This window comes from Saccostrea echinata, unplaced genomic scaffold (genome assembly GCF_033153115.1).
Source record: "Saccostrea echinata isolate AGI-Se365-2 ecotype Australia unplaced genomic scaffold, CSIRO_AGI_Sech_v1 ptg000001l, whole genome shotgun sequence".
Taxonomy (NCBI): Eukaryota; Metazoa; Mollusca; class Bivalvia; order Ostreida; family Ostreidae; genus Saccostrea; species Saccostrea echinata.
Window position 1 is genome coordinate 27,250,804 of NW_026889750.1, and position 25,473 is coordinate 27,276,276.

General features: G+C 33.4%; 1 protein-coding gene across 4 annotated transcripts in view; it reads right to left on the reverse strand.

Moving 5' to 3' along the window:
• Positions 1-283: 283 nt before the first annotated feature.
• Positions 284-25,473, reverse strand: part of LOC133188374 (serine/threonine-protein kinase DCLK2-like) — a 30,048-nt gene continuing 4,858 nt past the window's right edge. For 2 of the 4 annotated variants that reach the window (XM_061323775.1, XM_061323766.1), the window contains 5 exons: positions 5,437-7,046; positions 5,068-5,214; positions 4,249-4,381; positions 3,083-3,250; positions 284-2,431 (listed from right to left, as the gene is read on the reverse strand). In XM_061323775.1, the coding sequence (XP_061179759.1) occupies positions 2,187-2,431; positions 3,083-3,250; positions 4,249-4,381; positions 5,068-5,214; positions 5,437-7,046 (2,303 nt within the window). In that variant the 3' untranslated portion in view covers positions 284-2,186. Of the gene's footprint in view, positions 2,432-3,082; positions 3,251-4,248; positions 4,382-5,067; positions 5,215-5,436; positions 7,047-13,577; positions 13,851-14,254; positions 14,429-25,473 lie in introns of those variants that run through there. The other 2 variants (XM_061323783.1, XM_061323791.1) reach the window with 2 other exon arrangements.

Sequence of the window (25,473 nt, forward strand, 5' to 3'; positions counted from 1 at the left end):
TTTATCTGTTCTCCGAGTTTTGATATTCACTGAATTGAATTAAACACATGATACCAAGACATAAAAGTTCATATGTAATGGTACCTATACAAGAATCAGGGGCTTAAAAACTGCCATGTATTAGTATCTGTTCAATTAAATTTTTTTTGTATAAGGCATATTTTCTGAACTAACATCTATGTCATCTATGATAAAATGACTAAAGGAGTGGTTTGCATAGTTTAAATTGCCCAACTAATTTTTTTCACAAGGCAAAAACTGCTATAGAAAAAGAAAAAATAGATTGTAATGATATATAGAGGATTTATTTCATAACATGAAATATACATATCACATGTGAGAAAGTTAACATTGGAATGTCGAAAAGATGGCAATAGTTGGTTTTTATTATTTCATGTAGAATATGTCTGCAAGTATTGCTTGGCTAAAGAAAATGAAAATTCTATTAGAAGAGTTCCAATAATCAAATTTAAGCTATGAATATGTTGAACCTTATCTTTAACTAATAAATGATAAATCAATATCTGATACAATCCATTTACTTTAAGTTTATAAATGATATAGACTGCGTTGAAAATGTTTCTTAATTTAGCAATGAATCGTTTATAAAAATGTATGGGTATATGAGCATACATGTCTCTTCATTTATTGTTTATGTATAAATCTAGGATAAATATAAATTTAATCTGTAACAATTAATTTACTTGAATAACAGGTTTAAATATTTTAATGCTGAAATCCCAATTCTATCTAGAAAGTTTATACAGTATATGTCAAAGCTATTCAGAGGTGGAATTACTTGCTACTTCAATAACATGCAAGTCAAATATTTACCCCTGCCTATCTAGATTTAAAAAAAAAACTTTTACAGTTGGTACTGTCTGAATCCAAGAAAGGAAAAAAAATTAGGACATTAAAAAAGCATCATGTGAATATACACAGTGAAAATTAGAACAGCATAGCTGCTATGTAACATATATATAAAGTCCTCATTTATGGTAGCTTTTGATAACATATTTTATAATGCTAATAATAACAACATATTAAGATGGTCAGTTTGAAATATATCACAGTTCAATTCAGGGGAGACAACTGTACACTCTACTGTAGCAAATAGTTCCAGATATATCTCTGATTAGGGGGGGAACTTATTTAGTGAGAAAAAAAAAATTAAAATAAATATGCAACAATATGTGTCACAAAAATGTCAATGAAAAATACCTTTATAGCAAGTTTACTACTTAACTTGGACGGTACCAACAGAGGGAAAATAGAGGGCCATTGTGGACCTTTGTAGTATACAGAAACTAAAAAAAAAAAAAAAAAAAAAAAAACAGGTAACAAAAACATAACAACTGGCTGAAAACACCACACATTTAACAAGTTAATGCGGACGGACTTAATAAAAATAGTACATATATAAAATAATTCTGACTTTGAAAAGTTACATAAATATATAAAGATTTATCCTCATAAAATATATATGACATACATATCATATTCAGTTGCACTCATTTTTACCAAAACTATGTTAATAAATTTCTATTTCTGAATACAAATGAATTAAAAAAATCATTCTGAATTTTTTTTTCATCTATTCTATCTCAGATTCTGCTCTTTCCCAACAGTTTACCAAAAATGTGTAATTTAAATTAATATCATATTTCAAACAGACAATGTATGAAAATAGCAGTAATCAAACTTAAAACCTTTCAACTTTCACTAAGTGTAGAAATCTACTTGCAAGAAATAAGTCTGGAAAAGATACACACTTCCACCATCTATTCAAACAAACATTGAAAACACAATTATTCTCCCATATCACAGACCTACATTTGATAAAATAACTGACATAAAAAATATCAAATTCAATAAAAACAAATTATATTTAGCACAGCCCTTCTCAGTATAAAGGGAATCTTTTTTTAAAAAGTATATACAAAGTAATATTTCTCAAACTAGTATCAATGCTACACCCGATGCAAAATCTCAACAAAAAAAACTTTTAAAAGTCATCAAATTTTGTTATAAAAATGTCCACAAACAGGAAATATAAGTTTGCTGTCCTTTATATGAATACTTTGACAGCAGTTGGCACAGTGAAAAAATCAATGATTTTCTACAAACTTCTGATGCTATGGCTACACATCACTGCAGTCATCACTATGGTAGTTGTAGGTCAGGGATCACGACCCTGCCTGCTGTTCCTGCTTTCGTTTCTCTTTGAGTTTTTGGTAAGAGTCATAGTTTTGCTTTGCCTGCAGTTCTAGTTCTTTACGTGTATTCTTCCGCATTTCCTCCAGTTTTGTGGCATCTGGTGGCCGTGACATGTCACCATTGCATAAAATCCAGGGATGAGAGAGTGTTTCTATGGCTGTGTAGCGCTTCTTCTTGTCCACTACTAATAAGTGCTCTATCAGATCTTTGGCATCTGAAGACAGAAATTACAGAAATGATTGGATATAAAATGTACATATACACGTACATTTGTATCAAATTGACATTCTTCATTGACTTGAAATTAATTAAAATCAAGATTCAGATGTTTCAAGATAAATTTAAAGATGTGATCTTTTGTTTTAAGTGTCTCGATGGGGTGAAAAAAAATATTAGAAAACAATTTTTACCTATGATATAAGGAGGAATTTACAATAAATGGTTAAGCAATGGTTTTGTGTTTCAAAAATCTATGATAATAAAAGGTATGATAATAACCCAGTATGATAATAAATGAATTGTACTTTATCAACTTGACATTCTTCATTGACTTAAAATTAATCAAAATCAAGATTCAGATCTGTTTAAGAATAAATTTATGGTACACCTTTGTAAATTCATTATATCAAAATCATAATTAAGGTTGGAAAAAAAAAAGAAATACATGTAATGACATTTTTTTGTTTCTGGTTTTTAATTATAGATTACAATGCACACTGTTCATATTGACCTTCCAAGCAACAATAACCAGTATCTCAATGAAGTCTTCAAGTGAAACTTTCTCAATTCTACTAATGAAGATACTAAGTTATGAAAATTCATCAATTTATCTCTACAAATATACAACAATTTGATATGCACATACATGGTGAGATGTTGTCCCAGTATGGACTTAGGAATTCATATTCCCCGGCTTTGATGAACTCGAATAATTCAGTCTGGTTTCTATCTGGACTTCTGAAGGGAGGGAATCCACACAGCAAGATGTATGTAATGACCCCTACAGCCCACATGTCTACTTCCAATCCATAGCCTGAAAACAACAAACATTTAGTATCAGGCCTGGTTGTGAAACTTATTTTGACTGAAATAAAAAATACCTACAAAACAGACAATATTAGGAATTCACAATGAGTATAAAACATATTTGTCCTAAAATTATTAAAGGTCTTCACACAGATCAAATATTGTAAATCTTATATGTATACGTTTTTAGCATTTATTCAGAGATGTAATTTTCATGTGTCCTGCAATTTTTAATTAAAGCTACAAAGAATTCACAAGAACTTTGTTTTGGAAAACTATGTAAAAATATCTACATTTCCTGATGATAAGACAATTATAAATTAACGCTTTGGGGCTGAGTTATGAGCTCAAATATGCTATGTGATGTCATCTGTATTTCTATTTGTGCTTGGTGTCTGAAACAATTTTGGTACAAGAAATACAGTAAAACTCGGTTATAACGAAGTCACTGGGAACTGTGAAATTACTTCGCTATATCCGTAATTCGTTATATCCGTATAAGAAATTCGTTAAATTCATATAGCTGGGGATCCAAGAAAAATTCGCTATATCCATGAATTTGCTATATCCGTGTTTGTACTAAACGAGTTTTACTGTACTTCCAATACTGTAAATCACATTTTATTTGCGGGAACTTTATTTTCACATAATTACATGAGACCCTCTGCTCGCGAAAATTTAATTCACGTGTATATTTTTTCATTTTAAGGCAATGTACAGCAGAAACCAGAGTTCATGAAAATTTTGTCTCAATTATAAAATTCCTAAAACCTTTCTCACAAAAATAAAGTGTCACAAAAATTTGATTAACAGTAGTTTAAAACATTAGATTTAATTCAGCTCCAATGTTTTATCAAATTACCATGTGCTCAAATGTATATATAAATCTACTCTCATGACCTCCCCCCCCCCCCCCCCCCCCCCCCCCCAACCAACCAAAACTAGACAGTTCAATAAACTCAGAAAATCCGTTTTGAAAAACTAGGATTAGTTTCTTGGGTTTACCTATTTCTGACAGGATCTCGGGGGCTACATATGTTGGTGTTCCACACACTGTGTAAATAGGTTCCTTTACATCCATAGCTAATCCAAAGTCTGCCAGTTTCAAAGATATAGAACCATCCTTGTTCCTGTGTACCTGTAAGAAATATAAAATCTTCTTTTAAAAACAAATTCCTTAAGAGGGGGTGATATGATGATGTGTTTAAAATGAATCAGGATTTTTTTTTTTTTGAACATTAAGATTGAATTCTACATTTGCATAAAGCATATATAAATGTATGTGTACTAAGTAAATGGAAAGAAAAAGTGTAGCTGATACCTGTTTTATTATTTAATTTGCACATTTGTTTGAGTGTATAAGTTCTTCAGTATTTCATAGAACTTCTCTTCGTTGTCACTTAAAGGTGTTCTATAACTACTGCATGCAAAGTCTCTTTGCATGGAATCAACCTCTGCAAGCATCATGAGCAAGAGGCAATTGCTAAGCAAGTCAGCATGAACAAGTAAAATAGTATAATAATGTCAATATTTTGAAATAATGGCAAAGGGGACAGAGGAACTGTAAAAGAAAGTTGAAGCATATAGCCTACATGTATGTCCAAATGGGGAAACAGTGATTTCCTATATTCATGATGATTTTTCTTAAGCTTGGGTGATGTAAGATTTTGGCTTAACATTGATCTTCATTGGAATAAAAATCTTGCTTCTTGCTTGACAATGTGTATATCTAAGGAAAAAGGACCAAAATTTGAATGTGCCATCTACAAAAATGTCATGCGTATAGTTGACATCAAACATACTTATACTGTACAGTGTACTCACAAGAAGGTTCTCTGGTTTGAGGTCACGGTGGACTATGGAGCGAGAGTGGAGGTAGAAAAGAGCGTTACACAAATCTTTGACCATGTGAGCAGCATCCACTTCTCCAAACTTCACACTCTGAGTGATGGCATCAAACAGGTCTCCACCCTGCAAGACAAATAAGAGTTAGGACAATGTATAAAATGAAAAATTTAAAAGAAAAAGCAACAATTTTTAAATTTGCACTAAAATCTGTTAAAGAGCATAGATTACATTTTTCTTGAACATAAAATTTCCTTGAAAATGGTAATAGAATCATGATGAAGAGTACTATGTATAGAATGAGTTTTAAAGATCAGTCCTAAGGTGCTTTGCAAGTAAATAACTTACTTTGACGAGCTCCATGACTAGGTAGATTTTGTCTGACGTTTCATATTCCTCATACAACTTCACAATATTGTGATGGTGACAGTCCTTCATAATCTCTATTTCATTCTCCACCATGTGTTCTTTGCCTTTTAGTTTGGGCTTATCTATCACTTTCATGGCAAATTCACCTCCACCTGACTTTAACTTAGACTGTCTCACAATAGCAAAGTTCCCATCACCCAGAGTTCGACCTAAGTCGTATTTATTAGTGACGTGTTCATCACTGCTCACTTGCCGCTCCATTTTAGATTTGCGTACAATCTTGGATTTTGATTTTCGCTTTTTCTCTGCTTTCTCTTTTTCTTTGTCCTTTAAGGCTGGATCTGTTTTCTCCTTGGTTGACTTTTGATCCCTGGGAGTCTTTTCCTTATTGACAGCTTCTGTCTTTTGATCTCTTGGAGTTTTGTCTTTGTTAGCAGCATCTTTAATCTCCTTTTCTTTATCAGCCTTTTCTTTGTTTTCCTTTTCCATCTTCTCTCTCTCTGCCTTTTCCTTCTCTGCCTTTTCTCTCTCTGCTTTCTCAGCAGCTGCCTGTCTTTCTCTGGCAGCCTGGATGGCCTTTTCTCTGGCTTCCTGTTCTTTCCTCTGCTTTTCCTTTTCTTCCTCCTCCAATTTCTTTAGCCTCTCTTCCTCCTTCTTCTTTCTTGCTTCCTCTTTTTCCTTCTCCTTCTGTTCCTTTATCCTCTTGAAAGGATCTTCTGGTTTGTTGGGAACTAAACCTCTCTTCCGTCTCTCTTCATCTAAGGCCCTTCGTTCTGTTTCCATCATTTTCTGTTGCCTCTTCTTCGTCCTGTCTCGTTCTTCCTGAACAGCTTTATCTTTCTCTTGTTCTAACTTCCCAGCCAGTTCATACTCCTTGGGATAGTCATTTCTTCGCTTACCCTTCTCGTGAGGCCTGCCCTTGTATAGGACATAATCTCCCTCCTGCTCTTTATTGCTGCCATCACTCCCTTCCCCAAATCCACTGTCTCGCTTATCTGCATCATGATCAGCCTGTGTCTGTTTTGCAAGGTTCCTGTGTTTACGCTTATTTCTCTCCAGCTCTCTCAGAACACTTTTTGCCATTGAGCTGTCAGGATACACCTCCTCCACAATATCAACAATGTCTGAATCAGTAAGAGATTCTGTACCCACCCCAATAAACACATCATCATCACGGAAAAAGTCCGAAATTCCTTGAACTTCCCTCCCACGAATTGAAAACAGTTTCTTCACTTTGTTATTTTTATATTTTGGTCCAAAGGCCTCAGAAATATCGGCCATAAGTTGCTCAAATGACTGCACACTTCTCCTGTTGAGGAGAATTTTCACATTATTTCGTGGTTTGTGTCCATTTCTGACTATTGTGACAACTTTTGGCTTGAGTGGAATGTTATCAGCATTTGGTAAGTATGTGTTTCTGTTGGCATGGCCAAATGTCCCTGCCCAGCGTCGATGTGGTTGAGTTCCATGGAAGAACCGCCCTGGGTGAAATGCGTTACTTCCATACATTCCCCTATTTCTCCCATATGCCCCATGATGAGGTCCCACGTTTGATTCCGTTTCTCCAAAGTCATGGTTGTGTGGTCGAGCTACAAAGATGAAATGAATTTAATTAACTATATTATGTAACAGTTAGTATTCTGACTTGAGAAAATTGACTGGTTTCATTCAAAGATTAGTTCTAAAAAGTTTTGAAAAAGAAGATTATCTTAACCCATGGAGTGTCATTTTTCACTCTGAGTCCCTAGTTAAAATGATATTACTTTAAATTCAAACATGATACATTCTCAACTTTTTAAAATGAAGTGTTAAGTGAATTTTACAATGCATTTGTTCACAAGATTAATATATGTAAATAGAATACAGTTATTAAATGCTCCAAATATTTATAAACCTGCAATGAAAAACATTCACATTTGTTTGTGAGAAATCTATAACAGGTATTGGGTACCCCTCAAAAATAATCTTCAGATGTTTAAAACCAAGGACTTAATACAGAATTAGGAATTTATGTATCACTAAGACCTATCATTTGAACAATACATCGAATTACAAGCTTCCTGCAGAAAGAATTTAATTATCAACACCGTAGGTGCGAAACTCTTATCACAAAGCATACAAACTGAAACATCTTGGTAAGAAATATACAAATACAGCTTCAATCAGTGCACCAAAGGTGACATGCAAGTCATTTGACTTTAAGCGTCACCATTCATAAACCTATCAACACAGAGGTTTCTTGACAGATATGACAATACACATTGATGAAGGAAAAATTTCAATTTTTATTTCACTTAAGAATAAAAAGGCAAAGCCCCTTTCCTTATCCCATCTATATGTATAGAGTAACGTTTGAATAGTGTACTTCTCCAGAATAGATGTTACGAAGCCTAAACGTGTTAAGTAATGGGGAAACTTGGTACGATTTCTTCCATTGTTCGATTTTAATAATGCTCCATTATTTAACATTGGTTTATTAACAGAATCTTGTGACTGTTGACTGAGTCAACATTAACAGTAGGTCTCTGGCCTTATGTGTGACCTAGATTCAGTATGTTCGCTTGTCTTTAATAAAACACCCCCTCTTACTTTTAAAGCAACTTTTTTTCAAAATTTTAATTAACCGCTTGAAAAAAAACTTAGTGGCTGAATCAAAAAATTTCATATACTCAATGAATTAGTCACATTTTTATGACATTAACCCACAGAACCAAAAAAAAAAAAAAAAAATGTAATCCTTGAAAGTTTTAGTCTTAGATCAACAAAATTATTTAACCTGAACACTGAAATTTTTCTTTTCATATCTTTGAATATTGAAAAGAATTGTACAAAATTTTTAAAGACTAGAGAATTTTAAGAATATAGAATTTTTCACAGAACATGGAGTGCTTCAAATGTCCACATTTTAGAAGTCCAGAAAACGGTTACCATGGTGAATTGGTGCCTGTACAGCCATCACAGACAAAGATCCTGAGTCTTGGTAATCCATGTTATCCATAAAAGAAATCAGAAAATCGACAAAATAAATTCATGTTAATTTTCCAAATAAATCCATTGCCAAGTCTGATGGCACACTGCAGTAGTTATTTATCAAACAAATATTTGTGTATTTCCCACAAAGCATCCTGACTTTAAGGCTCGTCCTTGGAACAATTGGTAAGAAACCTTAGGTTCAATAATTCAGAAGTAATCATCCACAATCATCATGTACTCAAAGTCTGTAACAAAAACACATTTTTGTGCCTAGTTCCAATTTAGAACAGCCTTTGTTTGTTTAAAAGATAAATACTAGGTATTTATGCGATAAAAATCTATTAAGTCGTAATATCCTATACAACCCTGCACGTCACATATTCACAACATGGATGTGTAGACTTTGTTTACCAAATGAGTTCTGAATTTGATTTTTAAAAAATCCAGTAACTTTGTATTTAATGATTTACCTGCAAGCTGAAGTGTCAATTTCATACTGAAATATTTAAACTCTTCAAGAATGCACTCTTTGACTGAGTTTTCAATTGAGTGACTAATAAGGCTTCCTCTTCAGAACACAACGAACTCAAGTATATATATATACATGTGTATATCCCTCACTGAACTAGACAGAATGAAATACATATAATTATTAGACACTTGCAAATTTTTACGTGTATATCTTCGTTCCATGACTTCAATATAATGTTTCACAGATTCAATTTTGAATTAACATTAACTTGATGATTAAAATGAAAAAAATTCAAAGCTGATTCCATGGAACCCATCACATTTTTGCTATTTTAAGTTTTTTAAAATGATGATCGACTTTCTCATTTCACCACATATTCTGTTTAAAGATCTCCATACACATTACTGTTTTTTTTTTAACAGGGAATATTTATTGGGGACCATTCCTGTAGATGAATGTTGGATTAACCTTCATGTCAATCTAATGCAGCTCCCAGATTATGGTGTCAGATGAGAAGCAAACCGTTTCCAGGAAGTGATAGCTACCATTAGTCACACAACTGTAATGTTAGAAATCTTGGGCTTAATGGAGTTCAAATGAAAAGGTCTCAAACATTGATTTCCTACAAAAAAAATGTGATTTTGCATATTCAGGTGCACATTTTAAAATCATGAATCGTGGAATTGTATACTGTGTTTTTGTATATTATCTGAACTTCTTTCTGTAACCCTTTTAATCTTTCTACTAGGAAAAAAAAAAGCCAATTAATGGCTGGGTTCATAAATCTTCAAATCAGAATAAACTAGATATCATTGAGATGGTGGCCATCTCAAAGGGCCCCGCTTTCAGCAACGAACATGAAAATGTAAGGTAGCTGAAAAGGGTTTAATTTGAAGAGGAACATTTGTGTACTATTAAGGGATGTGTTGTTTGAGTCTAAAGGGTTTCTATGTCATCCTTGTTGTAATAAAAAATGGCACGAAAATCACGAGTGCTCCATACCCTCTATCAAAAAATGGCACAAAAATCAAAATGTTGCATATCCTCTATCAAAATATGGAAGAAAAATCACAAATGTTCTGTACCCTAAGTCAATTGGTAAAGTTTGAGGCTGACTGGACTTAAGAGAAAGAAATTATGCACCAAACAAAGATTTTAAACAGAGAGGCTATTTTTGACTTTGACCTAGAAACTTTGTTCAAGGTCACTGCACATCCACTGACCAGTGGCACTCTGTGAGAGAAGTATGAGCCACATTGGATCGAAAGGAGAGAAGATATGCTCCAGACAAGGATTTTTCATATAGTTCTGCTTTGATCTTAACCTTAGACCTAGAAACATGGTTCAAGTTCACTGCACATCCTTTACCCAAAGACACTCTGTGGGTGAAGTATGAACCAGATTGGGCCAAGGAGAGAGAAGATATGCTCTGGACAAGAGATCTCCGATGGACAGATGGACGGACAGACTGATCACTATAGGGCGCCCGCAGAGCGGGGCCCTAATAATTTGCTTTTTCAAAAGAAATTTGCCAAAGTTTTTGTCCCCACTTTAGTAGCTTGATTAGCAAAGTTTATGGTACATCATCAGGCAGGTAGTGTGTTGGGGTTAGAGTGCCTCAATCACAATGAGTAAGAATCTTATTGCGTTAGAGTCAATTCATTATTCCTGAGAAGAAAATTTTCACAGATAGAACTGGGACCAGGTCACTAACTTCATGAGTTATAGTATTCTAGCTTTCAAGTCACTTCATGAGAAATTTGCTTGGGTTCAAGTCACAAAGTGACTAGTATTTGAGTCATTTCATGAGTAGTTAACCAGAGGTAACTGATTGATTGAATGTTGTTTTATGTCCCATTTGAGATTTTTTCACTCACATAGAAATGTCACCATATACCGGTGAAGAGCTTCAAATTTAAAATTTTACTCAGCACTCAGAGTCATTGAGCATTGAGGGTTCTTTATTGTGCCAACTCCATACCGTGACACAGGGCTCGGTTTTTAAGGTCTCATCCAAAAGACCCACAACTTTTAAATTAACTTCAAAGTGCCAAGCGCTTGGCGAAGGTACAGTTCCTACCTATTTTTATCAACTATTTTTATTTCAGGGCGTGATTTGAACACACAACCTTCTGATCACGGAGCACTCAACCGTGAGGGTACCAGGGGTAACTGGTGTCAAGTCACAATTCATAGGAAGTTTGCTGGGATTCAAGTCACGTACTCCCTGATTAGTGTGCTTGGGTTTGAGTCACTTCAAAAGAATGATATTACAGTTTGAGATCTCTTCACTATAGCTGGAAAATGGGGATAAACCCCTCATTGTGACTGCATGATTCTCTCTAATGAGCACTAGAAATGCTTGAGGAGTATATCATCCTCTGTTCCTCTCGATGACAGGATCTATACTGAAGTCCTGTTCACAAACTGTCACAGTACGTACTTGCTCAAAGAACCATCACTTCATTAACAAAAGTACATGGAATTAGTTCTATATATTTGGCACTGCACATATTTTCTGGTATTCTCTTGATCTAAGCAATGTTTAATGGTCAAAATACATATTTGATACATTTCTCTGCACTCCGATAGGTGTTTCTATTTGGTAACACCCTAAAAAAAAAGACTGAAGAGTGTGATGACTGAACCTCTCAGTTACTAAAACTTTTTATCTGCTGGCCTTACTACTGCTCCTAGATAACACATTATGTCAGGTTTACAAAATTTTAATTTTTGTATTATAATTTAAAAATTTTAAGACCTGTTTTGGTAGTGGTATATTATATCTTCTTTTCCTTCAAAATAGATGGCACTACTCTAAGTAGAGTATGGTAAATATGACCGTTTTCTGGGAACCAATCCATACCTATGAATGGTGCCTTACTTGTAATGAAATTTAATGATACTGATGTTATATGATTCACAGTATTATATATCTATTTTAAAACAGAATGGTTGTAGGATTGTGTCCCTGATTTGATGATGCTGTAATGTTTTACAATGTTCAACAATAAATATTTTATTGAGACAATCCCTAAAAGCCATTCAATAAATTCCATTTTGAAACCAATTAGAACTGACAGAAATTAATATCAATTAATTAATTCCAATATATTACTCAACCCTGTTACTATGCCAGACAAGGCTCAGCCAAACATACTTATTTAATATTTCAAAATAAATCCACTTCAACCTTTATGCATTCCAAAAAATACTTGATAGAGGCAATTCAAAATATGCATTGATTACTATAATTAATATTCTGACTTTAAAGGTGCAATATATGCTAAGTTGTAATGTTGAATGAAAATTATGTTTGGCAATGGCCTAAATATATTTAGTAATTATGTGACCCTGACACTTGATCTTTTGACCTAAATACTTTCAGGGTCATATTTTAGACTTTTTGTGTGCAGTTTAAGCATTCAAAGTCCAAATAGTAATAGATTAAGATGAAAAACTGACACCTGCCAATTTGAGTTTACAAGTAGCAATTTGAGACTGTACTGCTGTGAGTTTGTATTGACTTATGATTTGTAATAGGTCTAGTTTCATGTTTATCACTGAACACCTGCTTCCCCGACACAAATCAATGCAGTATTGACAGATAAAGCCCCTCAATTACACAGGGGTGCAGACAGAGTATGGAAAGGATGAACTGTTTGAAATAATTGAGACTACCATGGTCACGAAAGCCTTGGGTCAGGCCTAGTTACTATAGAAAGTGACTTCAAATTCAATTCATATCATTCAATCCGGTATTGATCAACATGCAAAAGTCAGACAAATGTAAAAATTATTCATAGAGTTATGACGATTATTGCTGTGCAACTGAGAAGTGTGCCCTGGGGAGATTCCATAATGTACCAGGACACTTATTCTGAAAATATACAAACACATCTACAAATTGAGATTCTCTACCATCTCAAACTGAAAAAGCGATTTAAAATGTCTCAATGTTCGCACATTTGTACAAGTGTAATGCATGTTTCTAAAATTTAGTTCATCTAAAATAAAAGTTTAATGGACTCTATTTCCATAGAACTGATATATTTATGGGTATGACTTATTTATTACACCATGCTTGGATTCATAATCAGCAAAAAGCTATATTTCTTATCATTCCTGTCCATATAACCCTTTCTGAAACAATTACAGTAAACTTGTTTTTCTGTTAATTATTAGGTACTTGATTTTTCCTGCTCTAAATTTAGCATAATTGTTCATCTTAGACCAATTCTTTATAATCTCTCTCTCTCTCTCTATTAATAATAATAATAAAAATAAATATCTTTAATATATATATTAAAAATACTTATACCTATTGAAGGTTGTAATTTGATGAAAATCATAAAATGGTGCAGTAAAGACACAGAGAGTTAGAGCTGGCTTAAAAAAAAATCAATGGTACACATGTAAACTTCAAATCGGAGGAGCTTATTTAATATACTTAAAAAACAGGTATTTCTATGGTTCAATAATATTTCTGTTATTGAAATCTTCAAATTAACCATTGAATTAATTGGAATCAATGGAAATACAAGAAGTACAACAGAACTTGAACTTATTGGATGTTTTTTTTTTTCTGATTGGTTCCTTATAAAAATAATGCAATAAAACTTAAATGATTTACTTTTCATTTCCAACAGATTTCAAAGCAAGATATATAACTTACGTGCTGATGCTGATTTTCCAGCCATTTAATTGGAAATCTGAGACACATCCATGAGAAAGAGAGTTAAAATAGAAATCAATTGTATTGAATAGGTCCCTTATTATCCTACATTCTCCATTTTGGCAAAAAACTCCCTTAGAGAACTTTGGAAAATTTTCAGACACCCTTCTTTGCCACATAAAATATTCCAAACTGCAAACAAATCTCGTTTTGCAGCCATCCTATTTTAAAGTGCATGCTTTACCAAGTCGCCCCCAAAATCAACTTGATATTCCCGCTTGAATCTCTTGACACATGTACCTGTGAAATCTTAATATTGATTTTAAAATTTTATCACTGATTGTCTCTACCTAGATTGTTTGATTCAACTGAGACTAGATAAACTTGATTTGTCATGATTGAAAAGTTTTGCACATGGAACATTTACCAGAGCACTATCGCAGACCGCTCGATCCACACTAAGAAAGCAAACAATACAATTTAATGTTTGGGATCACCCTATCTTAAAGTTTAGAAGATTTCCTATAACAAAAAACCTCATGCATTTCTTCTTCATACATTGACAAAAGGCTTACTGATAAAAAACTGCATTCTTTTAAAGATTAAGCACTGCATGAAGATAAAGATATGATAATTTAAAAAGACTTGATGAAAGCCCACAATGCGGTACAGTTTACCGTTTACGTAGATGGTCATCCATAAGCTCCTGGGCATTATGTAACCCTAGAAGTCCACATCTTTTCGAACAACTCTGTTGTCCCCAGTAATGGGACCCAAAATGTTGTCCTTTGTTAAGCATTTAAATATGATTTAATCTACTCAGATCTATAAATGGTTGTCATCAAAGGGTTTGTTTTAAGGAAGGCTCTAACATTTGACCAATATACTCATGCTGTCCTTGAATAGACAAATACAATGGTTCCTGACAACTAAAGCCTGTCATGAAATGTATCTTAAATGGAATAAAAGAATCTCCTTATTAATCAAAGATATGCTTCCAACTGCTACAAATATTAAAATAGACATAGCTAGGGTGTATTATGAGGCAGTTATATGGTATGATTGGGACACACACCATTAAGTCTTCTGGTACAAGAAGTTGGCAGTTATTGTGTTGCTTTTAATTCTTCCATTGGTCACATAAAGCTTATAAAATGCTGTGTGAATAAAAAATAGGGATGAGTATTGATACAGAAAATAAGTATTGTGATATATCAATATTTTTGACTTGTGTAACATGATACATGTCACTACATATCACTTCTCATTTTTGTTCAATAAAAAGTTATTAAAAAAATTATTTCTCAAAAGTTATCATTGTAATGTTGTTGGGAATAAATTTAAATTTCAATATACAAACACATCCCTTATGAAATATCAATTATACAAAATTCTATTCCTCCAAAAAAAAAAAAATTTAAAGCAGCTAAATGATGTGAATTCTGATTTTTAAACTATATTGAAACAAGAGGCCCATGGGCCACATCGCTCACCTGAGCACATTGGCTAGGAAAAAAATGCAAAAATCAGTTTAGTATTAAAAAGTTAACGAAGGATGGGTGGGGGTGGGGGTTGAATTTTAAACCACCTGATGATGCTTTCATATCAATATAACAAATGGCATTGCTGTTCTTGAGTAGAAGATTTTTTCCCATATATTCATTTGTAAAAATTTGATCCCCCATTGTGGCCCTACCCTACGCCCGGGGTCCCTCATTTGAACAAATTTCATTCTACACTACCCAAGGATGCCTCCATATCAATTTTACTAACCATGGCTTTTCTGTTCTTGAGAAAAAGATTTTTTCCTGTATATTTCTATGTAAAACTTTTATCCCCCATTGTGGCCCCACACTACCCCCGGGGGTCATGATTTGAAAAAATTTGAATCTACACTACCTGAGGATGCTTCCATATAAATATGACCAATCATGGCTTTGCTGTTCTTAAGAAGAAGATTTTTTAAAATATTTTCCTATATATTTCTATGTAAAACTTTTATCCCCCATTGTGGCCCCATCCTACCCCCAGGGGTCATGATTTGATCAAATTTGAATCTACACTACCTGAGGATGCTTCCATATAAATATGACCAATCATGGCTTTGCTGTTCTTAAGCAGATTTTTAAAGATATTTTCCTATATATATTTTTATGTAAAACTTTGATCCCCCATTGTGGCCCCACCCTATCCCCAGGGGTCATGATTTGTACAAACTTGAATCTACACTACCTGAGGAAGCTTCCATATAAATATGACCAATCATGGCTTTGCTGTTCTTAAGAAGAAGATTTTTAAAGATATTTTCCTATATATTTCTATGTAAAACTTTGATCCCACATTGTGGCCCCACCCTATCCCCAGGGGTCATGATTTGTACAAACTTGAATCTACACTACCTGAGGATGCTTCCATATAAATATGACCAATCATGGCTTTGCTGTTCTTAAGAAGAAGATTTTTTAAAATATTTTCCTATATATTTCTATGTAAAACTTTGATCCTCCATTGTGGCCCCACCCTATCCCCAGGGGTCATGATTTGTACAAACTTGAATCTACACTACCTGAGGATGCTTCCATATAAATATGACCAATCATGGCTTTGCTGTTCTTAAGAAGAAGATTTTTTAAAATATTTTCCTATATATTTCTATGTAAAACTTTTATCCCCCACTGTGGCCCCACCCTACTCCCAGGGGTCATGATTTGAACAAATTTGAATCTACACTACCTGAGGATGCTTCCATATAAATATGACCAATCATGGCTTTGCTGTTCTTAAGAAGAAGATTTTTAAAGATATTTTCCTATATATTTCTATGTAAAACTTTTATCCCCCATTGTGGCCCCACCCTATCCCCAGGGGTCATGATTTGTACAAACTTGAATCTACACTACCTGAGGAAGCTTCCATATAAATATGACCAATCATGGCTTTGCTGTTCTTAAGAAGATTTTTAAAGATATTTTCCTATATATTTCTATGTAAAACTTTGATCCCCCATTGTGGCCCCACACTACCCCCGGGGGTCATGATTTGAACAAATTTGAATCTACACTACCTGAGGATGCTTCCATATAAATATGACCAATCATGGCTTTGCTGTTCTTAAGAAGAAGATTTTTAAAAATATTTTCCTATATATTTCTATGTAAAACTTTGATCCCCCATTGTGGCCCCACCCTATCCCCAGGGGTCATGATTTGAACAAACTTGAATCTACTCTACCTGAGGAAGCTTCCATATAAATATGACCAATCATGGCTTTGCTGTTCTTAAGAAGAAGATTTTTAAAAATATTTTCCTATATATTTCTATGTAAAACTTTGATCCCCCATTGTGGCCCCACCCTACCCCCAGGGGTCATGATTTGAACAAAATTGAATCTACACTACCTGAGGATGTTTCCACATAAGTTTCACCTTTCCTGGCCCAGTGGTTCTTGAGAAGAAAATTTTAAATGATGCCATTATTTTTTCACTAATTCCTAATCATCTCCCCTTGAAAGAGGGCATGGCCCTTTGTTTGAACAAACTTGAATCCCCTTCACCCAAGGATACTTTGTGGCAAGTTTGGTTGAATTTGGCCCAGTGGTTCTTGAGAAGAAGTCGAAAATGTGAAAAGTTTACAGACGGACAGACAGACAGACGGACGGACGGACGGACGACGGACAAAATGTGGTCAGAAAAGCTCACTTGAGCCTTCGGCTCAGGTGAGCTAAAAACGGTATTCAATATTGCTGAACTCGTTACTGACTTCAAGCGAAACATATCACAATATACTGGCATATCGTTACATCCCTACGGTTAAAAAAATAATAATGATAATAAAAATTAAACTAAAATACCTCCACAAAAACCTCAACAAAAAAAAACAAAACAAAAAAGAATCAAGAGTCTCTGACGATATTATAGCTTCACTGGATTTTACCGGGGTATTTAAAAATGTGAAAAGAAAATTGTAACACTTTTTTTTTAGTTTTACAAAATTATTTATCTTGATGTCTTCTAGACTTGTACAAGTTTTATTAAAATTAAACCCAACTTGCAGGAGTAGGAGCAGCATTTTTAAAGAATTTCACAGATTATTCTATTTTTGATTTACCATGGCAACATGTTGTATCAATATCAAACATAGGTAATCAGAGATTACAGAGCTCACCTCAACAAATGTTGTCTTTAAGTAAGGCACTAAAGTCCCACACTAAACTAATAATCTAGTAGTGTGCATCCTTAGATGCAAAATTTATGCAATTTTGGTCTGATATCATGCTTGCAGTTTAACTTGGGAATGGACTTATTTAAAAACTTTAAACTAGACACTCATCCAGAAAACAAATCTAGCATCCGAAGCAAGTTCAGTAGTGTGCATCCTTAGATGTATCATCCATGCAAGTTTAGTCAGCATAGGGCTTATAGTTAATAGGAAATGAGATCTGCTCCAAAAACATTAACCTGGTCAATCATCTGGAAAAAGTAGGTCAAATCCAGCATCCAAAGCAAGCCTGGTAGTGTGCATCTTTAGGTGTATCATCCATGCAAGTTTAATCAATATAGGTCTTATAGTTACTTGGAAATGAGATCTACTCCAAAAACTTTAACCTGGTCACTCATCCAGAAAATGTGAATCAGATCCAGCATCGGAAGCAAGTCTGGTAGTGTGAATCCTTAGATGTATCATCCATGCAAGTCTGGTCAATATAGGGCTTATAGTTACTTGGAAATGAGATCTGCTCCACAACCTTTAACCTGCTCCAAAAACTTTAACCTGCTCCAAAATATTAACCTGGTCATTCTTTAGCTGATATTGCAGCATCTGAAACCTTGACTGGTACAATGAAACACACAAGAAGCATCCTCCATGCATCTCTGATTAATTTAGGGCAGAGAAGTACTTGAAAAGAAATCTGCTCCAAAAACTTTAACCTGTGACGCCGATGCTAAGGGTATCACATAAGCTCCCCCAACTTCGTTGAGGTGAGCTAAAAACTACTCAGAATTATGAACCTAGAACAAGTAACAAATTCATTAACATTGGACCAAAACTGTAGTAGAAAAAGCAATTTAAAAGACTTTCATTAATTTCTATTTTTAGTCGTAGTGGCCTGCTTTATTGGGAAGCAGATTTTTAAAAATACCCATGTAACATTTTGACACCTACTGTAGCCCAATCTTTACTGGGGGGTAGGTGGGTGGGCATTATTTGAACAAATATGCATCTGCACTATGGGGATGCTAACTATTAATTTGACAAATTATGGCCCAGCTGTCCTTTAAAAGAAACTATGTAAAACTTTGATTCCCTTTTTTGACTTAAGGTAGTCCGATCCTCAGGTTCAGAAAATCAGCAGTTAAGTTATTGAAAATGCTCATGAAAATGTCTCTGAATTCACAAAGTAATGTGTATTTACCCATGGTATTTCTTAAAGCTCATCATTAAAATTAATCATATTATAAAGGGAAAATTATCAAATCTCAGATATATTTTCATGAAACATGAATAAAAGCACCAGCTATGCTTCTTGCAATTGAATATTGATCAACAAATATATTGAAGGATAAAATAGTAAAGGCATCCAGGCATTCGGAGAAAACTGCATGTCTTTTATACTTGTATGGTATTTTAGTTCTTATATTTACTTTGTTACATAATACATAGTGTAAAAAGCTTGTTCTATCATTGCAAGACATCACAGATCACTAATAATTTCATCTCATGCTAATAAGCATTGGTGTCTAAGGAAAGAATACAGGAAAATTGATTTCTCTAAAGATGTATCTATTTTTGTTCTTTAATGGATAATAATGTCAACTTTTTACAATACTGTTTCTAAAACTTCAAAGAATCTTGAATCATATCAGTTTCAAGCTTCCTTTTGAGACTTTTTAATTAAATAAATTTTCAAATTTATTCAAATCTTGGTTCATGGGATAATGCTTTTAAATTTGAATCTACACTAGACAAGGAAGCTGTCACAAAAGTTTGATATTTTCTAGTCCAGACTGGTTCTTGAGGGGCATAAAGGCATTTGAACAAACATGCATCTATACTATGGGGATGCTTCACTATTAATGTGACAAATTATGACCCAGCTGTTCTTTAGAAGAAACATATAAAATGTTATTCCTTTTTATGACTTAATATTGTCCTGCTAGTCTAGAGGGGTTTTTTTGTTGTTTTTTTTTAATAGATTTTCCTCAACATTGACCTTCTCTTGTGTCACCCACCCTGACCTTGGGGAGGGAGGGGGGATGATTTGGACAATCATAAATGAACACGTCAACATGAAGATGCTTTGCATTAATACGACCAAATGTGGCCCTGCTATTCTTCTGATATGAACAAATTTTATCTATGCTTGCATATCAAAATGACATATGTGGTCCTGTTGTTCTTGAGCATGCGATTTTCAGTTTTTCCCCCTAATATATATATATATTTCCATATAAAACTCTTAGCCCCTATTGCAACCCCATCCTTCTCCCATGGGCAAGGATTTGAATAAATTTGAATCTACACTAGATAAGACAGCTGTTACACAAGTATTAGTTTCATATTTTCTAGCCCAGTAGTTCTTGAGAAGAAAGTTTTTCAATGACCCTACCAATGGCATATTTTTACTATTTCTTAATTAACTTCTCTTGGGGGGAAAAAAGGTGTTCTCCTTCATCTGCAAAAAAAAAAAAAAAAAAAAAAAAAAAAAAAAAAAAAAATTGTATCCCCTTTGCTTTGTGGCAAGTTTGGCAAGAATTGAGCTAGAGTTCTGGAGGAGAAATTGATAATGTGAAGTTTACCAATGACACCTGACAGACAGATGCTGGATTGATTCTTCCATCAGAAAACCTCAGGTGAGCTAAAAAGGTGTGAAAATCTTATCAAAAAAATATCAGATCTAATGTAAATCAGAGGCAATCAACTTAAAAATAATTAATTCATTTTCTTCAAATCAAAGTGAGAAATGTTTGAAGGAATAAGTAATTTCATTTTATCACAATCTCTGACACAAGAGAGATAACTCTAGATTTGTAACCTACTGATTAGCCCGAGTTATATTTCATCCTTTAAGACAAGATAAACCATTGGTGGTAATCAGTTCACAGGCAAACCAAGGTCACTCAGTAAACTCAAGATACATTTAACAAATGAATTATTCATGATAAATAGTGTATCACTGATATCAATGAATATTGATTACAAATAGCTTATGCCTGGTTTCAATGTTGAACAGAGAAACTAAATTTTACACCGGAAGAAATCGATTCTCATCTTCCAAAAAAAGGTTTCATATGAAAATATTTTCTTATTCTCTTTACTGTACATTAGTTACATGAGAGTATATCAATGATAACCTCAAAGCTTAAACTCTCAGTTGTAAAATAGAAAGGTTTTAAAAAATCTTCTAATGCCGCCTTAGGAAAGTACTCACGTTTACGGCCCCAGATATACCTCCTATACAGAAAGGGTGGGTCCGGACCAATGTCTATCACCTGAATGTCACAATTTCGCCAAGTTTCAGAAGTCTCTGTTTTTTGCTGCTTCACAAGTTCAATACGCCCTGAGGGGTGTCGAGAGTACATACATCTCAAGTTGTCCTTGGGATCAGGTTTTGAAGGAATTTGGGGAGGGGCAAACATTATGAGGGTGATCAAAAGAATACAGAAAAAACAGAGTCCATCATCTTGGTTTAATCAGGTAAGATTATCTAGTACTTTTAGAGGTACTTTCAAAATTGATTTGTCATCAGTAACATCCAATGTCATTCCAAGTTATTTTTCAGTTATTCGTTTTACACATTGAAACTTAGAATGAAACAAAAGGATATAGAAAGTATCCGAAACTCCAAGCTAAAAATTCTGTCTCAAAACATCTAAAATGCAGGGAAAAACTCTAAAGTCTATCCTTTGCCAAATTTTGTCTTCCAACCATTCACAGACCGTTCACCTTCAGAAATTTCCTAAACAGGTTTCCAGTATCCTGGCAACTCTAAAGCCTTAATATTGGGCAGCTAGGTACTAAATACTTTTTTTAACTGTTGTACCCAGTATAACATAAAATCAATGAATGAATGTATCCGAGATCAGGAAGGTTCATTCCCACGGGAATACGGACATAAAGTGGGATTAGGGTAATTTTGTGGACTTAAATCCATTTATCTTGCTCTGAAATATCCTTCATGCAGGATGAGACGGAACACAAAAAAAGACAGGATTGACTTCTGACAGGGTGACTTTGAATCAAAATAATCATCTTTGAGCATTAGTAATCCACTGTGAAGTGATTTAGCATGATTTAGCAGTAAACTTCTATATTGGCAAAAAAAATTTTCATCTTAGGAGTTTACAAGCAAATTACTCAATACTGCTTTCCAAAAAATTCTATTGTAAATGGTTGCCACTACACACTTAACATAATGCATTTAACTCACAGTGCTCAATTTTCAGTATCTATTATAGATATATGATTGTTTATGATAACACATTAAGATGACTATTCTACAAAGATTTGTATAAATAAAAAGTCTATATTTCATTCCCTTTAATGATGCATGGATATACACATACTGTCACCTAATAGTTAAATCAGTAGCAACAGCAAACATTATGGCTTATATTTTCTATCACCATAGCAATGAAAAACTGGCTAACTATGTAGGACACAGCACTACTCCTTTTTTTTTCCAGAAAACCTTCCCCCATCTCTCTCAAAAGCAAGCTATATCAAAGAATCATGGATGCTTTGCTTGAAGAGCCTCAAATCTTAAATGAAATTCCTGCTGCTTATTATTTCATACTTATAGCCAAAAGTATTGCTGTGTCTATTATGTAAGAGTTAGTTTTAAGCAGAAAATATTATAGCTGAGCTATTTTTGTTTTGTTAGGTTATATATCTATAATAAACTTACTTCTTCTCAGCCCTAAAGGAATAAAAATATAGCATTGGTCAATGTTATATATATACTGCACTAGTATGCAAGTTCAATCATAGAAGCATAAGATAGGATTCAATTTTAACATATTGCTGATATCCAACCCCTTCACATTTTTTAACATTTCAGAAGAACTGACATCAAGAAAAAACTAATACCTCAGAGTTTTGATTGCCAAAACATTGTCTGGTCAAGCAAAGCATCACATAACTTCTAGTTACTGGTTCTTATAGTAAGCTATACAGTGTAATCTATTCCTATGTTCTCATTTATTTCATTACGTACTACAATAACAATTTCCGAATTTACCAAACATTTAAAAGAGATGTCCCACAAAAATCATAGAATTGGCATACAGTGGTGAAACCAGTTCCCTTTAACATTTCATATCTGAATATGCTCTGGACATTGTTAATTTTAGTAATTCTTGATGAGCAGCATTTAATGAATTGACATCAATTTTGACAGTGTTTTTTTTTTGGCATGATAAAATGATGTTGAGTACGACTTGTTTCGGGGTGACTTTCTGTTCGGATTTAAAGAAATACATGCAATGATGTATGTTAATCACTAATAAGTGATCAATATCTTTAACAGTTTATAATTAATGTGAATTTATAGGAGTTGTGTGGAACAGTGTGCTTTGGTTTATTTGATAAATCTTAAGTGTCATATGAAGAAATGCTTTTAATATTCCTTTCATATTGTTCAATTGTTTGCATAAAACCAGTTTGCCATTATCATCATATTGGAAGAAATAAAATTTTACACAAATCTATGACTCGATAAGACACCTCATTTATAATTGCAGTGACACACAAGTACACATAAACTCTGTGCTTTTGGTATTGCAAACTAATATAATTATCACATCTATGCATAATCATTATGTCAATCCTTAAGATAATTATGAATTATGAACTGTTTGCATGCAAAAAGAATCTAATACATTTGGAAAACAATTACTGTGACACTCAAATAGAGGATGATCTTCAAAAAATCATGCACATTGACACCCCAAACAAATAAATATGATTTAAAAAAAAACAAAACAAAAAACATGTTCTCATATTATTATAAAGATGTACATCCCCTTCCCCTTCAAGAACAATTCTCTCTTACATATAAATTTGGCTGAAATTATATGCTTTTGTATAGGACTGGAAAAAGCAGTATATATCATACAAAAAATGGAACAAACAGTATGAATACAACACTGAAGCAAATGCCTTCATTGTGGTTAATGCTGAATAGGTATATTTACAATTATGAAAACATAGAGATGGTATAAACATAGGCTAACTGAACACAATAAATGCAAAACGCATGAAGATCAAACATAAAATAAGACTAAGAACACAAATTGTTCGGGGCACTCCAGGAGGACACATGTAATTAGTACTAATTCCTAGCTTGACAGTTACAACACTTAATTACTGTCACCATAGTTCACAGAACTACATATTAAATTTCTATAGGTCTCTGACCAAATGTACCAACTTAATTAAGTATATCATCCTTTCTGATTCAAGAAAACCAAGTAAGACTAATATTTTAAAATCATTTTGTTTATATTTGGAGAAAACCAAATGATCAAAATTTCAAAAGGGATTCCTCTATTATTTCAGTGATCAAAAATTTTGAGCAATGAGCTAAAATTCTTTTGCACACTTTTATAGAAATCTTAATATGCAGTATCTGTAATTGCGCACACGAAGTTATACAACTTTCAGGGGGAGATAATGTTAATCTGAGCCGCCCTTACAACCCAGAAGCTATAATCAGGATAAGCACACTTATGTACCATATTTTGTGGATCTACGGTCGTTTAGAACCTCTGAAAAATTTATAAATAAAATTCTTTTAGCAAGGAATTTAAAAGATTGAAAAGATTTTTACTTCTGAATCAATGCAAATATATTTTCAAATTATAACCTCAATACGAAACAACCTTTCAAGCAAAAACTGATCACATTCTTTTTTTCTCTCTCTCCTTGATTTGCAAAAAAAAAAACAAACTTACTAATATGTGATGACTATCTGTGAAGCACAAATACACAAAAACATTTTAGTTAATACATAAACCATTCATATGTTATGAAGGAAGACTTAGCATCAATCAATGAAATATCCCTCTTCCACAAATGAGTGTACAAAATACAGTTTCAATAGAAACTCCTAATACATGTACATGATGTGGTCTAAAGATCTCTGAAGATAAAACTAAAGCATTAGTTCCACACTACACTCCTCCCCTTACAGAGATTATATAAAGCCACGATGACAGTTAAACAAACTCTGGAACATGGGCTAGACAAAACATACCTCAACACTTACCTTGTACAGATAGGGGTAGAAATTAACATGCAGGGGATTTAGTGGGGGTGATGTTTAACATGCAAGGTGCTTTAACATGTTCAGGATTCAAACAATTGAGTTTTAGGGGTGTTTTGTTTTAGTGTTATTAGCTAGGTTTGTATAACTGTGTCTTGCATCCTGTGCTTTTGAAAAAAAATTTTCATTCTCAACATTTTTAAAGTTTGGCATATTTACTATGTTACTGAACTGCAAACGGTAATTCATTTTAAAGTTTGAAAAATTATATATGTATTCATGTAGCACATAGGAACATATTGTCACCCCCCCCCCCCCCCAAAAAAAAAATCTGATGTAGTAAAATCAAAAAGGAGAATTGAAGAATAATTTACTTTCTTTTCTGATAGACATCATTGCACAAATCTCATGCCTGATGAAAATTTTTCAAACTTCCTTGTATAAAAAATGACAATTTGTGAAAATCAATAGAAATAAGACACTGCAGCCTTTTAAATTTACGTTGTAATTTAGAATCTGTCATACTATTGCATTAAGAATATCCTAAAAAAGAATGGAAATTAACAATTCTGCAATTCAATGTATGTCATACCTGCAAAAAAAAATACTTAAAAATAGAACATACACAAAGGA